The sequence below is a fragment of the Rhea americana genome, unplaced genomic scaffold (assembly GCF_003343005.1).
Source record: "Rhea americana isolate MKP2758 unplaced genomic scaffold, rheAme1 scaffold_75, whole genome shotgun sequence".
Taxonomy (NCBI): Eukaryota; Metazoa; Chordata; class Aves; order Rheiformes; family Rheidae; genus Rhea; species Rhea americana.
The window spans coordinates 3,014,993-3,038,676 of record NW_028186923.1 but is presented as its reverse complement, the minus strand read 5'-3'; the positions used below and the strand labels follow the sequence as shown (position 1 = coordinate 3,038,676).

General features: G+C 42.7%; 2 protein-coding genes across 8 annotated transcripts in view; one reads left to right on the top strand and one right to left on the bottom strand.

Annotated features, from left to right (window-relative positions):
- PIAS2 (protein inhibitor of activated STAT 2) overlaps nucleotides 1–11,470 on the bottom strand; it is a 31,927-nt gene extending 20,457 nt beyond the window's left edge. For 2 of the 3 annotated variants that reach the window (XM_085322188.1, XM_085322190.1), the window contains exons 1-3: nucleotides 11,357–11,470; nucleotides 7,428–7,610; nucleotides 2,510–2,984 (exon numbers count right to left, since the gene is read on the bottom strand). In XM_085322188.1, the coding sequence (XP_085178314.1) occupies nucleotides 2,510–2,984; nucleotides 7,428–7,511 (559 nt within the window). In that variant the 5' untranslated portion in view covers nucleotides 7,512–7,610; nucleotides 11,357–11,470. The remainder of the gene's footprint in view (nucleotides 1–2,509; nucleotides 2,985–7,427; nucleotides 7,611–11,356) is intronic. The other variant, XM_085322189.1, reaches the window with a different exon arrangement.
- Nucleotides 11,471–16,242: 4,772 nt separating this feature from the next.
- The window catches only part of KATNAL2 (katanin catalytic subunit A1 like 2), a 30,896-nt gene continuing 23,454 nt past the window's right edge, over nucleotides 16,243–23,684 (top strand). For 4 of the 5 annotated variants that reach the window (XM_085322207.1, XM_085322209.1, XM_085322208.1 and 1 more), the window contains exon 1: nucleotides 16,243–16,389. In XM_085322207.1, the coding sequence (XP_085178333.1) occupies nucleotides 16,339–16,389 (51 nt within the window). In that variant the 5' untranslated portion in view covers nucleotides 16,243–16,338. Of the gene's footprint in view, nucleotides 16,390–22,349; nucleotides 22,540–23,684 lie in introns of those variants that run through there. The other variant, XM_085322211.1, reaches the window with a different exon arrangement.

Sequence of the window (23,684 nt, the reverse complement as noted above, 5' to 3'; positions counted from 1 at the left end):
GAGCACCGGCACACGTTGCCCAGAGAGGTTGTGGAGTCTCCTTCTCCAGAGATATTCAAAACCCGGCTGGACATGATCCTGTGTAACATACTGTCCCTGCTTGAGTRGAGGGGGGTGAACTAGATGATMTCYATAGGTCCCTTCCAGCCTCAACCATTCTGTGATACAAAGCTACTCTTTGCATCTCATTTCCACGCTCTTCCTCAGATACAAACCTGAGTTGTAGCTCCAGCTGCTGTCATCCTCAGGTACTGTGTTCTGGAAGGGGGCAAAATTCTGATTTGGGAAGTTGAAGGCAAGCAAGCACTCAGTTAACATCATAATTTTCCACCCCCTCTCACCGATTTCCAAAGGGAACCAATATGGTACAGAACCAGATGATTCTCTCTTATAAGGACTAGGTAGCATGCAATGAAGAGTCTATGGTTTTCAAGCGGAAAAAGAAGAATTCACATGCAGCCCTAACTACAGTTTAGTGACCCTCTCCAGAAGGCTTTCTCCTTTCAGAAACTGGAAAGTTTCCCACAGTGGAAGTAGTCAGCCATTAAGAAAATTTTTTAACATATTACTGCCATTTCTAGGTTTCATTGACCAGAAAACAAAACCTAATTACACAACAGAAATATAGTGCAGAGCACATGCTGCTTTTAATTTTTTCAACTGAAATATTTCAATTGAAATACTAACTCTTCAATTTCAAAAGAAGGATTTAAACAGGACATCAGCACACTATCAGTCTCTCTTGAAATGCCGTAGTAGTATTAGCTATAGAGCTGTCCGACACCAAAGCAGCAGCTATTGTACTAATGCATACTTTCTGACATTAAACGCTTCAGTCTCATCAAAAAGGGTGTCACAATATGTAAACAGAAGTGACAACAAGCATTACAAGTAATGATTGCTGCTTTAGATGCTGGAGGATGACTGCCAGTAGATGCCTTTCCTGAAGTACAAGACACAGTCTAGAAGACACTATTATTGCTTAAGAAACTAAACTGTTTTAGAGGATGTAAACAGCTGACAAATAGTTGAAAACATTTCTACTGAGAAAAACCGCAAAAGGATGATATCTACACCAAGGCCAAAGTTTATTTGAATAACACAACATTTATCAAAATAGCACTCTTACACTGATGTCTGCTTTTGCTATTTGGTATTTAACACAAAACTCCCCTTGTTAACTGTAGTCCCCAGCTATGCTACTCACTTCATATCATTCTGCCATTTGATTTTATAACCTAATTCAAAAGCTGTGCATCAAGTCTTCATCTGTGTGCACAGCTGCATGCTAGAAAACTGCAAGCAAGGCATCCTTCTACTGCAGTAGTGGATAAATTAAGCAAATTCCATGACGATTTTAGCCTCAAAAACGATATCGAATTGAACATATCTCTGAATCTTGAAGCAGGTTCTTTTCTATAGGTCACCCCCAAAAAAAAATTWTACAGACTGAAACACAGATTTGCACCTGGCTGAAGTCATAGTTACCCAGGCAGAAGTCTTACAGGGTTCAGATTCCAGTATCTATTCAAAAGCTGTTAATGAACCGGGGAAAGAAAAAAAGAGGAAGTTATCACTTCCATGCTGAACCATTTGTGCATAAAAAACTGTTTTAGATTGATTGCATTACTGCAAACCAGACCACGATATGTAAAACAGGTTGTACTTGCATCTTGTTGAAAAGAATTTTTTCAACATTTGCCAAATGAAGACAATAATTATGTTGAAGTCCTAAATGCTTCTGCCCACCAAGCAGCAAGTTATTATTTACAATCAGTTGTTATTACTAAATCATTTTGCAACATTTTCTACTCTATACACAATGTAAGACAGGTTGAATTTCAAGATAGAAAACAACCTATTTCCAAATAATTCAAGTGCCTTTCTCTTTTGAGCATACTGAGAAAGCTAACCAAGATTTCAAGTTATTTGAACACGAAGTTCTACTCTGCCATACTGTCCTGGTTAAAATATAAAAACAGGTAGGCTGAGACTCCATCACAAAACTGGGTTTAAAAAAAAACTGAAAGCTGGATGTTTGCTGTACAGTGAAAGCATGTATTTCACTGCAATATGCCAAAATCCGCAGAAATGTTGCAATGAGATAGATGCAAACTAACAGACTAGTGGACTTGTTTTTCTGACACTGTAGCAACTTACTACTGAACCCAAAATCCACTTCCTGATGGCCCTAACAAGTGTGCTTATTTGTACCAGTCAGATACCTCAGGCCCAAATCTTCCAGACAAATGTAATTTCTTTAATATTCAAAAGACAAGAAATTTACGTTTATCTTCAATTATATATTTGCAGAAGAGAACACTGCTTGCTGCAGCGTGGCTTGACAACATTGAGGGAAGAGTAGAAGAAACGTAGAGATGAGAAGGGAAGGAAGTTTCCACTTTTTACCATCTGCAAAAAAAGCTTTTCACTGAGCTTAGTCTTAGATGTTGCTGAAGTTGATGCTATTTCACAGATAAAGCAACATGCAGAACTATTAAACACTTACCCAGGCTCGTAGGTTTGATGAGCACATCAAGCACATCATAGAAAGGTAGGCTTTTCAGTTGAACATCAGGATGAACAGGTGGAATCGGAGGGGATGGCTGCTGCATCTCAAAGTGCGGCTTAGTGTCTTGGAGAAGCACCGAACTGACAGGCGACGAGGGAGACTGAGGTGCGACTGATGTAGACGGGAGCGGGTGAATTCCAGCAACAGCTAAGTCGGGCTCTACAGGAGAGGAACTACTGTCCAAATTGAAAACTGCAGGTTTTATCGTCGATAAGTCCGAAAGTCCTTCAATTGTCCTTGGGTACCGACGCCTATAGAGTTCTCTGATTTTTATCTGAACTGCTGGGCTGCAGCCACTCTTCAGTAAGTGCAGTGCCCTCATCAGGAGGTCATGCTTCCGCCCACTTTTATTACGCCCAGCAAAGCCCAACAATACTTGCAGTTCAGAAACACGAAAACTCGATACCATATTCTAGAAAGAAAATGTAGATAAACATAGGTGAACCAACAGCACAGGAAGCGAGCCTTTCTGAGAAGCACAGCRAAGTAAACTTTCAGCATTGTAGTTTCACATTTATCATCTTAGACACATATTGCTCATGGTCTTACTCAACACAATTTTATTTAAGTTTCAAGTGAAAGATTGAAGTGTCCAGGAAGAAGCTTGGGGTTAGTTGGATTATCTCAAAAGACATCCAATTCCCTCACAAACAATTCAAACAAGAACTCATGCAGCAGTATCCCGATTTCAGAGGAAGCCAGAAGTATCAGCTCTATCTGCTTCACTTGAAGAAGCACGAATTGAGATGAATGTTTAAACACTATTGCCACCTATACTCAAAATACTTTTTCTTAAAGCATGTTGAAGATCTATATAGTTTATTTTGAAGCATCTTTTACTTTGGGCAGGACTTTAAACACATGCCCAATCAGACACGCATGTCCRCTTTCACTCTTAAGTGAATGTCGCAACAAGATAGACATTTTATTAAAAGTTACAGTATTTCACATTAACAAACTGTTTAACCACAACAATTCATTCTTCCAGACTATGACAGAAAACTTCCTGTTCTCTTAATATCATGTTTTGGCACCCTGAGATACTGAAGGAGCTCTTCAAAGAAAATACCTAAGCAAGCAGTATTCTGATAAGAGTTTAGAAAACAAACAAAAGCCCTACTACAAACTAGTAGCTTGACACATGCCCCTGATCTTTTATTTTTTGTGAATGAGCTCTATTTTGAGAGACACRTAAGATTGTCTAGTATTCTGCTACGCAATTGCCTTCCTATTTGTACAGGACTCTTCCCAAATACCAAGGATGCTACGTTGCAAAGATGAAAGACCATCTGATTAATCTGGACCGCTCTACTGTACTAATTCCAAATTCAAGGACTTGTAAGTGAAGGACCTAACAGAAGATACAAAACAGTAGAAGTCTAGGATCATAAAGAACTTTTACAACAAATTTAAAATTGAATTGTTGACTTTTAAGCAGTAGCCTTACATAGAATACTTGAAGCTTTGGATATTGGTAATAGAAGGTATAACTCTCAAAAATGCAGTGTTCTGGCTTTATCTTCCCCAAACCCTACCGTACAGTTATAGAGTTTAAAACTGTGCATTCTAACATAAACCTGCTCTCAAGCAAAGATTTTACACATAACTTATGTTACAGTCATACAGCAGTCACAAAAAGGAAAAAAAAAACGAACTCCCTCTGCATCCCCAGCTAATTATTCTCTTTTCTCTCCCCCGATCTGTAAAAATTATTCTCTCAACATTAGGGAACTGAGCCAGATGAGAACTCAGTTTTTGGCACAGCAAGTAGGGGAGTCAGGTTAGTTTTCACAACCCAGCCAGCAAAACTTGTCACATTACAGGAGAGTAGGAGCAAGTGACCAACACACACAGCAATTTATGCACATTAAAGTAACTACCTAAAATCCTAGGGTACTACTCTCATCATCCACTTTTTTTTTTTTTTTGGTGGAAGGGGGAGGGAAAAGGGTGAGAAGCCTTATTTCAGGTACTGATGCTTTAGTTCTCCCCCTCCTCCCCCCCCCAAAAAAAAGAGAAAAAAAAAATCAACAGATGGTCAATTTGGGTATGGTGACATTTCCATCAGGAAATAAACTAAGCAGTCTTCAAACTGGTATTCCCTATCCCCTCTACCCCCAAAATAAATGCACCAAGGATGTAATAGCTGGTGAAAACTGTTACATACAGCACTGATTCCAAGTGGCTCACTATAACTTTTGCAGACAGACAGGTCAAGAGCAGATGTCATCTTAATTTCATCCCAGAAACTTCTTGCAACAGCAAAACAATATGGAGAAAAAATGAGATGGAGAACAAACAAAAATCTAAAGTTAATTTGCAAGTGGTTTCTTGCCGTCCATCCTTTCCTTGTTACTTCTCCTTAGGCTCAGTCAAGCACAGTGAAGAAAATTAAACTTCCGAGTAGTCTTTAAAAACAGCTCGAAGCACTATAACAACTTTATAGTCACGCCACATAAAAGAAAAATGGTGTTAGCCATAAAAGAACACCGATATTAAAGAATTTACTGTGAACTGTTATCTACAGACAGTCGCGTAAGCTTGGTAGTAACATCAACTCCGTTGTCTCCAACAGGGAGGGCAAGTACAATTCCAATTCTAGAATCAGAATGCAAATGGACAAAATAATCCTTTACACTGAGWTTAAGGAAGTAATACACCCTGCAACATACTCTATTACCCTTACTGCTGCTTTCTTTGCATTCCTGCAAGTTAATCAAGGTGAAATGTGCAGTCAGGCATGCCTGGAAACAGCTAACACTTTATGTGGAAATTCTAATAAAATGAATTCCATCTTGTAACAAATTGCTAGTTTGTAGAAGTTGCACGCTGACTTCAATATCACAGTCAGCAGGATTTTAAATTGAGTATCGCCTCCATTAAAAATGCATTTTTGCCCAGCCATGCAAAAAAAAAAAAAAGAAAGAAAGAAAGAAAAAGAAATCTCACACGTGCCTTTGAAAGAAGAGCCTTGCAAAAAGTGAATTTTACTGGAAGTAATTAAACAATGGCCTCTGCGACATTTTCCCCCAAAGCTGATTCTGTGCTCCCGCTAAAGCAATAATCACATACRTGAAAACACAGTAAGTCTGATATATATAATTTACCTCATTATTGCATTTGCAGATATACCAAAGCGGACACCTCATAATCAATAAGGTTTTATGAACACATAACATATGCTTAGAAGCAACAATAATCATGGTACAAGACATTACTTCAAATAAACCTCACCAACTCATTTTCTTTTGGGGTTCTACTGACATTGCAGAAGATTGCAGCCAAGCTATTAGCATGCTTTTCACATCACTGAATCAGGATGAGACATTCAAGCTGTCATGTAAATGCCATCAGTCTTAAGTTCTTTAGATACACATTCCAATAAAAGTTTGTTTTTTGTTTAAGAGAAGGCCAAAGCTACTTTCTTTTTACTGTTTCTCCATAAACAAAAAATGGACTGAAGTTTAAGGAAAGACGTCAGTCCTGATACGTCAAGTACTTTGACACTGCAAAAGCTTACCCTCAATCTTAAAATGCATTCTTGAAGGTCAGTCGTAAGTTTCAGTTTAGTGTTTTTTTTTTTAAAAAAAAAAAAAAAATCTACAGCAACAATGACTCAGAACTACTGTTTCAGAGTGGTAAGCTGTAGGCGCATCTGGAAGTGCACCCATTTAACAGGGATGGCATTAGGGAGTCCAGGAAATGCTGCCACTCCACCAAATTAACGGAAGGCACATTTCAGAGCAGGATAAGGGATCAAGCTATCTCTGAACAAGAGACACTCGATTCTCCGCACCCTCCCTGCCAGAGGAACCTGCTATTAACGCTGTTACCATTCCGACGTGCACATCTGAATGAAAGGTGGCCAAGAATGCCTGTTACGTTCCTGACATATGTCTACCATAATCATTGATGATGAATACAGCTTCTGGTGCAACCTTAACTTTGTAGGTCACAAGCCCTACACTTGAAGCTGCAGATGCGATCCAAATCGACTCAAAAGCTCTAGCTGGTCTCCACCGAACCATCCTGCTCCAACCACGCTTGCTTCTAGCCATTTCCTGAGAAGCCTGAAAATTATATAAGGAAGGAAAACACCAAGGATCAGCTCCACAAGCCTCTGCTCCAGACTTCAAGCCCTTTTCCCAACTGCTTATTAACAGAGAGCAGCTCACTTCTGACAAGCTTTGCAGTAAATTAGAACACACAGTTTCAGGTGAGTTACAGATGCAAGATATTTATAAGAAAGCACACCTCATGTCTTGGGATGGTTGAAGATGACCTCTATGCTAACCCTAAATATAAATGCAAATGTATTCTGGAAAATGATACACTGAAACTGTAAAACTGGAAGTTCTGGGAAAGAATGGAGATGCCTCTGGTAAACTCTACATTAGCAAGTAGTGCAGCACAGTAAGAGCAGCTCTGAAGGCCAAAGCAGTGCAGACAGCAGAAACGTCAGGTCCTCAATATTACTTTGTATTAAGTCTAGTCTGGTACCTAAATTAGGTATTAGATTCTTCAAAACTGCATGCACCTACTACCACAATATAAATCCTAAACCAAACACTGATGTTCAAATGTTCAATTCAACAACGTCCCTCAAAATAAAGCTTGATCCATTTCATTAAAAAAAAAAAAAAAAAGGCAGGGGAGTGTAAAGTCTCATGAAATACATTGCCTCATTCCTCTCCCCATCGCAGTAGCACAGTTTTAGCATTAAATGCTTACTATTCTCAATACATGAATATTTTAAGGTTTGATCCCTGGCTTAAGTGACTGCACATTTAGGAAGCACAGGAGAACGAAGCACAGATGCAAGATGACCTCTAATAAAATACTGTTAGTAACTTACCTTTTTAACTACGATGAATGTTAATTGCAATCTAAAGATCACTACATCATCAACACAGAAATTCATTATGTTGAGTCTGTCCATTACATTCCATACATTTTAAGTTCACTTCAGATCAATATGTGGAGTTTCAGTGAAAAGTTAACTCCCAAACCAGCTGGCATGTGTAATATATTAATGTGTCTAAATAAAACCAGAGCACAAAAAAGTGTTTGGCAATACAGCTTTAAATGGACACATGCAAATAGTTCCAAGTGTTTTCTTCTCTGCCAACAATTTAGAACCCAACTTTAAAGTACGCACATCTGCAACACATTATAACCACCAGTTTAAATGTTACTGTTGAGAAGACTATATCAAATAGGACATGCACCTATAAGGACTCTCACTTTGTAGAGTTATCACCATCATCTCTCTCATTCCTCAGCTGTAACCCAGCACCTTCACTGTGTTCCCAGTGTGCAGGACAGTACTAGGCACAGCTTCACCTGGCCAAGCAGGTAAACACTGTCCACTCAGACTGGTGGAATAAAACCAGAGCAGCGACAAGACGCCAATTCTGCTATGGAAGAAACATCTAGTACACGCAAGACCACCTTCCAATTTTATTTCAATACAGTATCTGAGCCATACTGCTCACCAATTTTTGGTTGTGGAATTTCAGTACTAGATGTGCAAGAGGAAAAAAAAATATGGGACACTCAGTGTTTATAAACCCTAGTTTTCCACTAATTTTGTTAAATTCCTGTCTCCCCATGGTGCATACAGGTACACTTCCACCTCTTCAAAAGTGCCTTTCTAAATGGCTGTGAAACTACCCATAGTTTCACACACAAAAACTTTTTATAGGCAAAAAAGTATGCCTGTGCCAGAACAAATATATTTTCTGTACTATGTTACTATGCTATAATACATCACTTCAAAATCTGATTAAATACAACTAGACTAAAATCATTGTCATTGTCATCTAAAATAGAGATCAGCAGCCTGTCAAGGACAGCATGCAGACTGTCCTATTCTTTACCAGAGTCAGGATGCCAGCAGAAACTCCGGGGGAACCAGATGCTCTCCCTCAAAGCAGCAAAATATAACCAAATCGCCTTACTTACAGTATTTTGCTTAGATGCAAATAGCTTCAAACCATATCTTGGCAAATTGAGAATTTGTAGTTGTTTTCTCACATATGGCTCTCAGAAGCAGTTGTAGTTCCAGTTCCTGGACATTACATTCTGTCCAAGAATCTGCCCACATGCCACCTTTGGCCTTCAAGCCACAGGTTGTTGACCTCTGTTCCAAGTCCGTCTTTACCTACCTAATTCCTTTGATATTCGTAGGGCTACTCCTGAGTGAAGATTATGGAAAAGGTATGAGCCATGTTTAGAAACACATCCATAAACAGCTCGTTTGGAAATCGTATTTCTAAACTAAAAGATAAAGTGAAAAAAGTGGCACTCACCATGTCATCTCATCATCAACTCAATATTCCATAAACTGATAACCTACAGGATATAACAAACTACTAATTAGCAGATTCCTAATCTGAAGTAATTTCTTTTCAAAGCTTAAGGTCTATAAGGGTAAACCTCATCTTGGCCTTTTTTTCAGTAATACCTTGAAAAGTGACTATGCTTACAGCTATTTCTGAAATAAATAACATTTAAATAAAAGTAAATTTTCCCGTAAGGCAATGTAACGACAGTTTCTTGAGACTTGTGACTCTCTTAGTCTTCCTTTACACAGAAAAAGCCTTCTTTCAGTCACAACTCTTTGGGTCATAGCTCCCCAGAACTTTTAAAGATTCAGATGATGACAAGGGTGGCACTAACAAGTATTAAAATTATGTTTCAGTTTGAGACTAGAAACACGCTGCCGCTGCAAGCTTCCCTCAAAAACAGTATTTAACACAGAACTCTGACCTCCCACTTGTAATCAGTCCCTAATAACTTACTAAAAGAAATTCAACTCTCCAAATTGCCCTAGTGTCCTTTTATGAGGCAGGTAGAGATCACATATTACAGGAAGCTGCAATCAACATGAGCAGCAAACAATACTGCCATAAAAAATCCCGTAGGTTAATCTATAAAGTAGCAGTTTAAGATCACTCCTGAAGGTCAATTCTTGGAAGGTGAGACTAAGGAGGAAAAAAAAAATCCCGAATAAAGCTCTTTGAGCAAAAGTAAGTTTTATTTAAGAATAAATTGTTTTCAGAAATAAATCCAGCATCTGCTAGATACATCCTCAGATACCCCCCTTCAAGAAAAATTTAACAGCAGTAGTAAAGGCCTTTAAGACAAGAGGCAGTCTTTTATATTTTCTTCCAAAAAAAAGAAAATACTTGGATGTTTTCCAAAATGGGGCATGAATTACTATCAGTGTGTGCTGAGCAGACATTTAGACAAGCTCCAGACTAGTGGATTCATTTTGCAGACACTCCAGTTTAGAGATAAGATGAATGGAAACATCAAAAGGGGTTTCTTCACACTGCTATTTAACTACCAATACCCTATAACCTCCAGTGAAGAAAGAGTAGTGCTGCCGCTGGCCTGAGACCCGGTTCCTTTCGCCTTCCTTCCATACTGCCTGCGTTACTTTTGGCAAGCGACCCAGGCGTGTATTTACAAAGGACATCTAGGTCCCAGGAAGAGCCTACCAATGCCCTTACACATCTAGGTAAGGRAGCACAGTGCCTTAGAAGAAGCAAATAACGTCCGCGGTTGAAGGGCTCAGAAGAGGTGCAACCCAAACGAGCGACCTCCTCTACAAACACGAGGGTTTAGCCGCCAGTGCAGCTACACAAGTTTGAAGGGTACTGGAGAGAGCGCTAGAACCGAGTCTGCACAGCACACAAGAAAATAACTAAACAAACAAGATTTAAAAAGAAAAAAAAAAATCTTTTCACAGCTTTAGGCTGCTTTATTTCACTTCAGCCCATGCAGTGTTAGTCCTGGAAGGAGCCTTAAAGCCTCAGTAAAGGAAATTCTCAAGCGATTGCAGCATATTTCCTCCTGCTGGTCAGACTACTACAAGCCAGTTCAGCCACCGGACCTTTCTCCGCACTGAAGCCTAACTCACACCGGTTCACGTTTAACCGGGATTTTATTTAATTATTTATTTTTGCTTTGGGGTTTTTCCCTCTTCCTTCCTTCCTTCCTCCCCTCCATTTTGTACAAAAGCCTGGGCAGGGGGAAGCCCCGCTGGCTACCTAAGGACACCTCCCCCCCGACGAGGATACCAGCAGGTTCCTCCAGAAGCGCGAAGGCCTGGGAGGGCAGGTCTCTCCACGGCTGTATTTTACACATCAGCACGCGGAAGGGCGCGTACGCGCGGAGCTCACTGCGCCCCTCGGGACCCGCGGGAGCCCCCCTCGCTCCGCAGCGWCCTGCGGCAGCAACTCCGCGAGCAGCAGCACAAAAGGCGCCCGCCCGGCAACGGCCAGAAGAGGCCCGCAAAGAAACCCGGGCGCTGCCGCTCGGATCMGAAAGCGGCGCACGAATTAGAGGAAAAAATAAAAAATAAAAGCAAGCGCGGAAGCAGGCGGCGGCGCGGCGCGCACCAGCGGCGGGCGGAGGCCGAGCCGCCAGCTGCGGCCCGACCTGCCCTGGAGACGAGGTGACTTTTAAGATGTCGGAAAAGAAAAATAAAATAAATAAGGTGAAAATGGAAACCGCGCTCGCCAAGCGCCACCACCACCACCACCACCACCCCCCTTCCCCTCCCCGGCAAGCCGGCGGCTCCGCACGGGAGGAAGGCGAAGGCGGCCGCGGCGCCCCGCGCGGTTTCCGGCGGGCCGTTACGCGCCGCCGCGGCCGCCCCGGCGCCGCAGGGGATGCGCGGCGGCGGCGCGGGGGGGGGCGCTCCGCGCGGCGGCAAGGGCCGGGCGACATCTTGGCCGCGCGCGCGCTTCCCCCGCCGCCTCGCGCCCTCCTCACCCGCAGCTCCTCGAAATCCGCCATTTTCTACCCGCTGCTGCTGCCGCCGCCGCCGCCGTCGCCGGGCCCCGCCGCCGCCGCCACCATCGTGCACCCCGTGCGCGCCCCCGGCACGTGACGGCGGAGGGCGGCGCCAGCGGCAGCGCGGCCCGGCCCGGCCCGCGCCGCCGCCCGAGGGCACCGCGCCGCGGGCCGGCGGGGCTCTCCCGGTGGGGCAGACCGAACGAAACGAAAAATCCCGCTCACGGGCGTTTTTAGGTGCCCTTCAGTAACAAAGGGAGCAGCCCAGTATTTCACGGGYACCACCTCGCTTCCGAGGGAGCCTTATCTGTTGGAGAACTTGGGGCGCTTAAGGCAGGTSGTGTCTTTTTTTCAGCGGTGCTTTCCTCCTTTCTGTTACTGTAACAGACTGGGGGTTGCAGTGTCCTGAGATGAAAGGCTGGACTCGAGAGCCTTGCTGATGCACACAGCTAAGAAAGTAGTAAAATTGCTGCGCATTATTTGTGTTATAATGATAACACGACGCTTTTTTATTAGTAACAAAATGAAGCAAAAATGTCACTGGCAGCAAACTTCAAAACTGGCTAATGGGTTTCCTGCGGTAAGGGAAATGCGGAGACACTTAGAAATACAAACACTGAGGCGCAGCTGAGAACAGTATTTTTCTAGAGCAGCCAGAGATCAGGATCTAGTCGCAGCAATTACTTATTCGCAATATTTGGTTGCGTCAGCAACCAGGCCGTTAAACCCAACAACTGATTTATTGCAATAGAGAGCRGAGGCTGAGCCAACAAACAGGCAAGCAGCCGAGCCGACTCGCCGGGAAGCTGGAGAGAGCCGTTGGAAAGGCCCGAAGTACAAGACACCCTTGCTCGCGTTAACCGAGAGGCAGCACGTTTTGCACAACTGACAGTTTTGGGGAGTGGAGTAGAAATGGCCCGAGTCTGCAGTAAGCTCTGCTGCTTCTGGCAGACCATTTGGGGGAAGAAATAGTGGAAACAGTTCTGCCACTCAAGGGCAAGAGAGGAAGGAAGGGGTACAACAGGACCTCTGCTAAGGCTTGATGGTAACCACTGATAACTAGCCTGTATTTACATAAGGCCAAACACAGGACTAGATTATAGTAGTCATCACCTTGAAGGTTTAAATGATCAAACAGGCACAAACTCTTTCTGTTAGTGAAAAAATGAGAATTTTCAGTCTTTAATCTAGCATTGCGCGTGCTCTGCCACACTGATGAGTTCAGCTCAGTGAACTATGACCATCATTCATCTTTTTCCCTGCAATTCAAAACCAGACTAAAGAGGCGAGCTGCAGGTTACCTCCTCTTAGATCATTAAAGCACACATCAGCACAGACTAGACCAAAGCTTTGTCTCTTTTTTTTAAAGCACACCCTCATGCATTTCCTCCTTTAAATGCATATGGAAAAAGTATCAAGGTTCAAATTTGCACCAGAGCTGGGTATTGCCTTTTTCATGTACACTCACCTCTCATTCCATAACCACATCTGCAAGCCTTCTCACCTATCACATCCCCAGCATCTGCTGAGATAAGAGCAAACAGGCTATAGTTTGAGTTTTTATGCCTCATGGTCATAATATAGCAAGAAAGTTTACCTTCCTTATTTGTCTGTCCTCATTTTCCCTTAAAGAGCTGCCTAGAGCTCTTCCTCATTACCACTGCTTTGTTTTTCTCCCTTTTTCCTTATTCCTTATTTTTCCTCCTTAAAGGAGCTTTGCTCCTACTTTTCCCAGGGGGTCACACATTTATGAAAACAAGTGCTCTGAACTTGGTCTTCTTCAAATGTTCTTAAGTCCCTACACCACAAAACCATAGGATACATGTCTATCTTCTGCTATATCCAGACCAAGGTTTCTCTCAAATTTCCCCCCTTTGAGTTTTCTAGTAACTCAGAAATTCCACATAAAAAAAAAAAAAAAAGCGTTTTCAAAATTCATCACAGAGCAGCTCCAGACTTATACTCCCAAACAATTTTCGCAGGTACCAGGCCATCTCAGCAGCTTAGCAAAGTTTCAACTCTTCCACCATTTCTCTTTCCAACCAACTTTTAAGAAACCTACCTCAAGAGTCTGACATTCCTCAGGCTTCTGATGTTTCTTCTGGTACTGCTGATATTTCTTCCACCTCCGTTTCCAGTACCTCTTCCTTCCCCTTCTCTTTCTCTCACAACCCCCCACTGCAGTTACTGCAGCTACTGAAGCACTTCCCACACTGTTCCCCCCTGTCCTTTCTGTTTTTGTATGCCTTGTGATACAAGGTTGTAAGCTGGATGCCGAACTAGCCATCTGAGGAGCAGCCAACCTGCCTTACTCCAAGGCAGCCAGCYGGCACTCCCATCTGATAGGGTATCACAGCAGCAGTTGGTTTGCTTTTCCAATAAGCTCTAACCAGGGTAAGAAGGGAACCTATAGGAAATGAGTATCCTGCCCCTAAATAGAGTTAGGCTTGTTAGGAATAAAATACAGATCTAGGCTAAGACCTTCTAGGGCTGTGTGCAATATGTGCATACAAGCACTGACCCTCCCGTAAATGTTTTACCTCATATAATATTAACATGAGTATCTAAATACCTTCTTCCCACAAGCACATCCCAGAGAGTAAAAAAAAAAAAAAAAAAAAAAAAAAAAAAATCTACAGCTGCTCCCAGCATTGCAGCAATTGCACTTATCAGCGTTACACCTTAACAAGCTCCTCCTGTGCTCCTTAACCAGCTGGTAGTAGACAACCAAGTAGAGATTGCCAGGGATAGGATGAGAGGTCTGAGATGACTTAATTGGTTGAAAGTCGATTTTGTGTGTACTGTGTTTAGAAAAAAAACATTATAATACAAGCCTTAGTTTTCTCCATGGTCTTCCTTAGCCATTCACTTTTTAATTTAACACTAGGGAAAGTGAGTGGGAAATTATAATTGGGTAGTGTTCTATGCCCACGCTCTGGTGTTAGGTCTAGAGCKCTCAAAGTATGGAAGCTCACAGATGCCTTTGATTGCTCTACCACCCATAAAAATATGGACTTTGATATGATACAAGATGTTCTGAGTTAGATACTTATTCTGTTTATCRGAGAAAAAGCTTTTCTGTGGGTGCCTTATATCTACACTACCTGTAGCCCAGCTAATTGACAAATTTGAGCTTAGGAATGGGACATGATCTTGTATTTGTTATGTCAAGACATACAATGAAGTGCTATATAATTCTGAAGCAACGGTAAACTAATTAGATACATAGTTTAGCAGACTAAAATGTAAATTAGAAAGCTAAATTTGTTTTTATAATAGGTTTTCATGGTGAAATACGCATTAATTAGTTTTACTTCCTATTCTAACATGCTACTGTTATACAATTACATATTGCTTATAAGCACAGCAGATGAATATTTAAATGTTAGGAATAAAATTGTTAACTGAGCATTATTATTTTTTATTAAATTATGTCGATTGAATGTAAAGCCTAGATAATTTGAGTGCAAGGTTTCTGAGTAGACTCTTGATTTGCTTGGTTTCACCTTGGTCTTGCCAATCAGCTCTCTCTGCCCTTGMAGATCTAATTGCAAGAACAGGCTTGAGGTTTCGTACACATATAACAGTCCTGAAAACAGTCTCTGTGTCTCTAAAGCCTTTCTGAAAGATTCATTCACAACCATATGGTGAAAATTACCCTCAGGTTTGTGTTCTTATGACTGAAGACTCTTTTTCCATCAAAACAACAGCAAACCACACATTAAGATGCTACTACTCCATTAAAAGAGACGTTGTAGAAAACACTCTCTAATCAAGCAAAGATGAGAACTCGGGCTGTTCTCTCAGCAGGTCTTGGAAAGCTAATTGGGATGACTTGAATACAAACTTCAATTATAGGAATTTCTCTTTCAGAGCAATAAAACAGATGCACCAAATAATGGAAAACAAACCCATTACCTACTCTGCTGAGACATTAAGGGCACAAAATTGAACAGAACATCTAGTAAGAGAGAGCCTAATTTGGATACAACAACATTAATCTGATCCCCTTTGTATACTCCATTTTTTATGGGACAAATATCATAAAAAATGTATTAAATCACATGCTTAATAAGATGAAACAGCAACACACATGCAACACAACTGACTTAACAGTTCACATCTGCTGAAGCCCTATGTTTTGGCTTAGGATATCCCTGAAAGCAGGACGCATTGAAAGACCAGAGAGGAAGGTTACAGCAGTAAGTATGGGCAGTTGGAGATACTTCAGCAGAAGAAGCTTGAGGGAACAGAAAATGTACRTGTGCCAACTGGGATGCCATCTGCCCTCACAGCAGCACTTTGGTCTGGCATCAGGCAGCTTTTGATGAAGAGACTCATTGAGGACAACAGACAGCTTGACAGGCAGCAAGAGAAACCTACTGAGCATATTCATCTTGTTATTAAAGTGYATTGTTTGCACCATTTTGCTGTGAGGTGAGCAGGAGGTACATGCACAAGCGGCAGTTAGTTCTTCTGCTGGTGCCACAGCTCTGCCTCTCTAACACCTCACCGCCGGCCTCGGTGTGAAAGGCAGGCGGCGCCCCGCTGCTCCTCGGGGGCGACCCGCCKGTTTGGGCAGACCAGGCCTCCTTAACGCCGGTAGGGGAGGGCGCGGTCGGGTCGGGCCGGACCCAGCTTCCCCGATCCAACCTCTCCCGCCGCGCCCGCCAAACCGCTCCGCTGCACCGCTGAGGTAACTCAAGCGGCGATTGGCCAGCACGGCCGATAGTCCCGCCCTTCTCCTCCACCGTGATTGGCCCATCCTTTTAAACGGCCGCCCGATACACTCCAGTCGGGATTGGTTGTCTCTTCGGGCAATCTTTCACCTTCCCGCATTCCGATTGGCCGCGCGTGCGCCGGCCGCCCCGCGGGGCCCGGGCCGGGAGCCGCCGGGAGGTCGCTCCGACCCACCCCCGGCGGGTGGCAGCCGCCTCTGGCGAGGCCTCCTCGGCGCCCCGATGGAGCTCTCCTGCCACGTGCTGAGAACCACCCACCAGGCCAGGGAGGCGGTGAGACCCAGCGGGCCGGGCCGCCGCGCTTCCCCGTTGCTATGGAGACCGCGCGGGGCCAGCTCTGCGCGTGCGCGGAGGGGCGCGGCGCTCAGTGCGCCGGCGCGAGGGGRGTTGTGGTGGGGGTGCGGGGCGGGAAGAGGTGGTGTCATGGCGGCGGGGATGCGGCGCGTTGCGCTTGTGGGGACGGGCGGTTCTGGCAGTCCTGCCTTTCCTCAAGGGTGTGGGAGGGTCCCCTGGCTTCTTTCCTTCTGTAGGAAGCGCTTCTTGTCCCACTCCGCAGCCCTCTTGTCCGCCACCATTGCCCGATGAGGCCCGGCAGCGAGTTAGGAGGGAGGGCAGAAATGCCCATTTCTGGCTCTCCCAGGTGCCTTTTGCCTAAATAAGGGCTGTACTGTCCCACCGCGTCTTCATCCCGTGCGCGGGTCGTGGCTCCGGGTAGCCCCTGTTGATTAGGAGCCCAGAAGCGTTAGTATTCGGCTACATTTCTTCAGCTGTTCTTTTATCTCCACCTGCTGGGCGATTCGACCATAATAAGGAACGATTTAGCAGATAAAGCTGTAGGTCTCCCCTGCAGGACTACTGAAAAACTGTTTCATGGAAAGGTTTTAGTTTCGTGAGCTGCTTTAAATGATCGTGCAAACCCCTGTGCATGAGTAGGATGGRGTTCCTTGCAAAGTGTGTTTGCGCTTGCTGGGAGGCAGTTCTGAGGGTTGGATAGTGTCTGCTGCCTGGACTTGTAGGTAATACACTCGCTTAGGAAGGGGAGGCTCTGGGTTAGTGCTGCCTAGAGCCCTCAAGGGGATTCAGATTTCAGCTGCTGAGAATGGTGCCCCAAAGTAGCCATATGAAATGGCTTTAGTGTGCAAAGGGAAGACAGCACTCCTAGGGCTAGAAAGAGAGGAGAAGGAGAGAGAGGGTTTGTAACCCTTAGATAACTAATGTGGATTTGAGTGATTGTTGTCCCAGGACTGTTTTTGACTATTAAATGCAAAAATATTTGTGGAAGAAAGACCTGGAATGTGGAGATTCTTCTCTGTAAACTGTATCACTGAATTTTGGTTGGTTTGTTTTGTAAACTGGTCTCTCTGTAGCCCTTTGAGAGAATGCATGTGAAGATCAGATTTTCTGTTTTGGACACGAAGCAGAAGGAAGTCAAATTCTGCAGARGGCCAGAAATTTGGAGTCTACTTTGGTTAAGTCTTTGTCAGTGACTAAGGAACAACTGGGAACTAGCCAAAAGGAATGGATTTTTTGATTCTTGTCTCTTACCTCTTACTTCCTGTGGAGGGACCCTCGAYGCTTAATTTCTGATTTCTGATTTCYRGTATTCCCATAAGCAGTGTCTGAAAGCTAGGCTGCTCCGTCTTTTATTTGTAGCACAAAATAGTTATTGGAATTCCTGGTCCCCAGCCCTGTTCTCATTTGTATTGCATATTTCCATTGATTTTTTTCTATAGAATGAAGATTATTGTTTTTATCAATTTTGGGAAAGGTGTTTCAAAAAAAAAAAAAAGAAAGAAAACCACCTTCCAATAAAGAACACCTACATTCCAGTATAATAATTCAAGTCCAATTCCAGCTATTTAGTGATAAYGACTGAAATACATGAACGTTTGTTAAGATTGAAAGAATTTATTTGGTTGAACTGGATTCATTTGTTGAACTGACACAACACACACATTAATTTTCTGTTAGACCAATGTGCTCAGGCTTATCATTTAGCTTACCAGGGTTTTCACATTTGAGACAAGGTGAGAGATAACCTGGGCAGCTGAGGTCAAAGACGAAAGGGAGCAGAGCAGGCAGAATACTTTCAGTGATAGCTCATGCCAAACCAGGTGAACGAGGGGCTCTGCTCTTTGCATCTCCTTTGAACTTCATGTGCCAGCTGGAAACAAGTATGGTATCCAAGGTACTGTTTTTCAGATTGGGGAGGATGATAACGGGGAAGGATGTGGATGAGGGGATCTGAGGTGGAAACACRTGAAAGCAGTGCTTTTTGGAGGCCTACTAGGATTCTCAAGAGTTGTATGTCTTGCTTGTCTCAGATTATGGCAGAGGATTGAGTWAGCAGCATGCACCCTCTGGGGAAAGGAGGGAAGGAAAACCTCTGAAGGGAGAAAAGGTATYGCAGCTTAGCGCCCTGACGGACACAATCCGGGTGAGCCCCAGCTGGAGTGTCTCCAGGCCGCCTTCCCTTTGGCGTAAGGCACTGGTGTCCGTGCAGCCTCTGCCCTGAGGACATGAGGTGTATGCGGGCTTGCATGTACTAGCAAATCATTGGCTTGAGATTTGGGGGAGACGAGCAGCAAAATGTGTCATGGGAAGGGTGAAAGRTAATGGTTTGCCAGAAAAAAAGAATAGAGAATATTAATCTAAGACCACAACTGGAAAAAGAAAGGGTAATTTATTTCAAAAAAAACCCTTAAGATTTCACTGTGAAAGTTTGATGATGATGATGCCTTTATGCAACACAATTTCTGCAGCTGTTTGCAACTGCTCAGTGTAGTTTTCAAATCAATTAAATGTTTTCTGAGACATTTCACTGTTTYTAATTGTTAAATATTTCCTATATTTGTTCTGTAATTCAGTCTCGAAAAGCAGTGTAGTTGTATAAACAGCAGTAGAATTTTGCCARATCACACAAATGAGTAGAGAGTTAATGCTTATTAATTCACTTGTAAATTTGGTGAAGAAATTCAGCACCCTTAGATTCTGTTGTTTAATAACTCACCATATTTTGTGTTTATTTGTTTTTATGTGTTTTTCACAGTACATATCACTTCAAATTAATGAAGTCTTGGCAATGTAGTACCTGACTTCAGAAAAGTTCACTGTAAAAATGAGATATTGGCATTCTGTGAGTGGCACTGGTGGAGAGGCATATTGTTGGAATTTGAGTTTGTGAAGTACAACATAGAATTATTGCATTAGTTGGAGAAATCAGATTTCTGTTTTCAATGCACCAGGCTTAAATTGTAAAAAGTCTTTAGATTTTAAATATAACACCTCTTAAATGCATCTCAGTGTTAGTAGTAGGACAGCTTTAACTTCTGTACTTGGCTTGCTGTATGTTTTTAATTATGAAAGCTATTTGTAATCTCTCTTGAGGAACTTTGTCAGCTCTGTTGTTTGCAGTAGCCTTGTATAATCTGGAAAAGGGAGGAGACGAAAGAAGTGCCATGAAATCCTATTCAATCGTAGCCAAGTAATATGTTGTTTAAAAATTACCATTTCCCTTCTCTGCTTGTGTTTCTCAGAAAATATTGTCAGGAAGCCAAACAATAATTGAACATCAATCTTCTAAAAAGCCTGGGAAAGCTGCAATTTCACGATGTGAAGGGCTGGAGGGGTGGGGAAGATGGAGGGGATGTGAGGTGGGGGAGGAAGAATGAGTTCGTGGTCCCGCAGCTATTCTCCACGGCCTGGCACGTGGTGCCGGTGTGACGGCTTGCTCTCCCGGAACAGCACGCTTGGCAGTTGTCCTGGGATCCCAAAGGAAGAGAAGAGAGAAAGGACACAATTCTAAGCAAGTCCTACTGCCTGCTCTCACTCCTCATCCTGGCAACATCCTCATCCATTCTCCTTCTCTGACAGCAATATCATTTTTACCTTGTACGGGGGAGAAAACTGRTACAACTAGAAGAGATTAATTTTCATCCGAAGACCGTATTGTCTGCAGTGGCCCATCACCATTCYGGGATAAGTTTGGCTTGTCACATTAGTCTTGTAGCTTATGCAGAGGATGGTTGTGCGAGCATCACTGTGTCTCATATTGAGAAAAAATGGAATGTGACTGTTGGCTACACTGTAGCTTGTATTTCACAACAGATTGTTTTAGGTTGTGAGGCCAAGACTTAAAAGTTGGGAAATGTTGAAAGTATGGTTGCCTGGGCAGCTGTCGTTTTATTCTTTTGAGTATTTGTATTGTGATATGGTCTTAGCTTATATGATTATGGAACTGCCTGCTTGACTCTTGTCTGAATTCTTGATAACAGATCTTGCTGGRCTCTTGTCTTATTTGCTGTCCCAGCTGGATGTACAAGGGCACAAAGTTAGGGTGGTATAGACYGTGAGTTAGTTTGCAACTCTGTTCTTTCTTTATGCAATCATACATACTAATGCAGAAATATAGGGTCAAATAATAATGAAACATAATGGGGTTAAATTAATCTTTTAGTAGCTCCATTAGTTTGATGGGATTACACAAGAGACTAGGCTGATTTATAATGTAAATCCGTTTTAGTAAAAGGTGCGGAAATGACTAAATGAACAATTGCAGTTAAAGATGCATGACTCTACTAGAGTTTAATTTTAAACAGCTGCAAAGAAAATAGTACATAGCATTCTATTTTGTTAATCTAGAAATAAATAAAATACACCGTAAGTGTCGTCGCTAATTAGTTAAGTGCTCAACTATTTAGCTTTTAAAACAAGTTCATGCTTAAGTGCCTTAAGCTTTTATTAATTGCATGGATCCAAAAATCCCCTATAGTAATTGAAAATTTAATTACATACTTTTTTTTTTTGTTTAAGAATGGAAGCTTATTAAACTTTAAACACTTAAACATCTATGGAAATACCAGTGGCTATAAACAATATGCAATTCTAAGTACTAATTAAAAAGGAAGGCTAAATCACTGTAAAGCTAAACTGAATTTTAAGTAACTTTGTACTGGTAACTGCTCCTATTTTTTTCATGCAATGTAGCATTTAGCATTTCCTCTCTAAACATGGCTGAAGTCCTGTGCAGTTTTAGTATCTGTCTCTACTTTRGCAGACAGGCTATTTTGTGGAAGTATTTGGAGTGAGGAGAATCCCTAGGAAATGGAGTCTGGGAAAGCAGACCAGCGTGGGCAGGCAGCTGTTTAAGCGGACAGCTAGGGTTGCCAGTGGCACTGACACATGCAGAAGGCGGGAGCACATGGTAGAATAAGACTGGTGAAAACCGGGGAGAGGTGACTTTGGGACTGGTCAAGACAGCAATGTTGCATGCACAGGTGACTCAGAAGTTCGCTGACTTGGTAACAGTTACATGTTGAAAGGTCCTTAAATTCGCTTTGATTTACAGAAACCTCATGGAACTGGGACCARAGGTTTTGATGTCTCCATTCTGTTTTTCAGATCCAATCTGATGCAAGTTGTTGTCAGTTGATTGATTTGATTCTCAGTTAATTTTCTTTGGACAGGTATCTGCTTCTCCAAAGTAACCATCAGTGCTTGCATTCTTATTAATAAAGATAGAACGGACCGCTCAGTCTAAACTATCCTCTGTTTTTTAGATGGTGCTCACTTTTCTGATGTAAAGGTTCACTTCTGCATCTGCTCGGTCAATCCAACAAGAAGACCTTTAATATGTTGAGGTTGAAGGAGGTTGCTCATACTGTGTTATCCTGTAMTGTTCAAGGCAAGACTCTACCTAAAAGAGTATTTGAGATGCTGTTCCTGACTGTATGCCTGCCTATACTAGAATTTAAAATTCCTCTTGGGATAGCAGAAGTAACCTAGTGGGATTAATGGCAAAAGAYTCACCAGGAATTCTTTTCAAGGAGCCTTCCAAGCACCAGTGGTGAGCCCTGCCACTTTATCAGACGGACGTAATTCCTCCTTCATCAGTGTTGCTGTAAATACTCAAACATTAAAGACTAGATATGCTTGTCTTCTGAGGCAACCACTGTGGTTTTGTACTGCTTTTTGAATATTCAGAGACTGCTGTAATCTTGCCCTTTGATATGTGGGCAAGCACAACAGTAATTTTCCTCAGGATAAATGAGCGTTTAGAAGAAGGTACAGGTGGCTTTCTCAGCAAGTGGTGACTCCGGCTTCTCTCTCTCTCCTCAAACTCTGTCTCAGAAGATTCAAGCCACCCAGGAGAAACAGCAGAAGGATGGCAACTCAAATCTTGTTTTCCACTAACAGTCAGAACAATGAGAGGGGAAAGGWCCTTTCATCCCAGGGTGCCAATGTTTTGGCTTTGCTTTTAATTTCCGTGGACTGTTCACAATTTGTCCATTTCTTCTTGCAGCACCTCTCTGGAGGTGGTCTAGTTCATTCAAAAATATTGATCTATTGTGCATTTAAAGAGCACTCTTCATCCTCAAAATGCTTTATAAAAATCATCTTTGCACCACTCCTGGAAGGCAAATAGTATAGCAGCTTCTGTAGGATAGGGAAACAGAATGATGGTGTCATTTTATCAAGACAATAAAAAGCAGCGAAGGCAAGAGRTGGGGTATAGTTTCTTCCATTTTCCCCCCAGGCAGTTTGATTCCATTCTCTAGAAAAACAGAATGAAAATTTTGCCAGTCTTTTTGTTAATACGTGAAAYAGAAATGCACTTCCATCTCCCAGGACAGGCTGTTAAAAGCAAAGCCCAGCTCTTTGCTAAATTGTGTCGCTAGATGGCCCCATGTCTGAAGCAAACGTCCCAGAAAAAGAAAAAAAAAATGCAACACTGGAAGACCTTTTCCCTGCTCTGCCCAGTACTTTTTACAGTACTTACAGATAAGCATTAGTCTCAAAATAAAACACTAGCTGATTGTGCTGTCTCAGATGTGTTAAATAGCCGGGGATGCTCTCGGTGTCCGCTGCCATGCGCAGTGTGGAAGGAGCAAACGCATCCAAACTGCCAAGGGAAGGGCACAGGGAAGAGGTAAGCTGGCTTTGCAGCATGTGCCGCCACCCTAAATCACCCTGTGTGCAGTTTGCTGTAATGAAGCTGTGTTTCAAGAAGCCAGAAAAATTAGAGTCATTGTGTATGAATATTCCTTTTACACGCCTCTGGGGCTTTAAAAATATAAGTTACTACTTCAATCAGTAGTAATTCTTTGTCTTGTTTGTATGCCAAGAACTGGCAGAGAGCAGAGGAAGTTCTTGCTACAGAGACTGAAGCTCAATGTCTAATATGAGGAAGCCAAATATTTGTGGGTTTGTGTCTCTCAGATCCCACAGTCTAACTCTCRGGCTAGAATTACTGAGGGAGGGATGTAGTCACTGAGTTGGGTAAAAGGGATGCAAACTRGGAGCAAAAATGGGATTCTGTATATCCATTGCTGTGCAATATGATCTGGAATATATGTGCTACATAAGCAATGTAAACTACCTTTCTCCCCCATCTATTAAATCAGTACAAGTTCTTCATGCTCATGCTGGGTCCACCTTATGAGGTGAGGATGCCAGCATCCTAAAAGAGAGCGGAAATAATCTAAAGGTAGGCTTGGAAATACCTACTGTTCATGCAATCCCATCTTCAAAGCCCAGTGAGGCCTTCTGAAGTTAATATGCTGATGTCT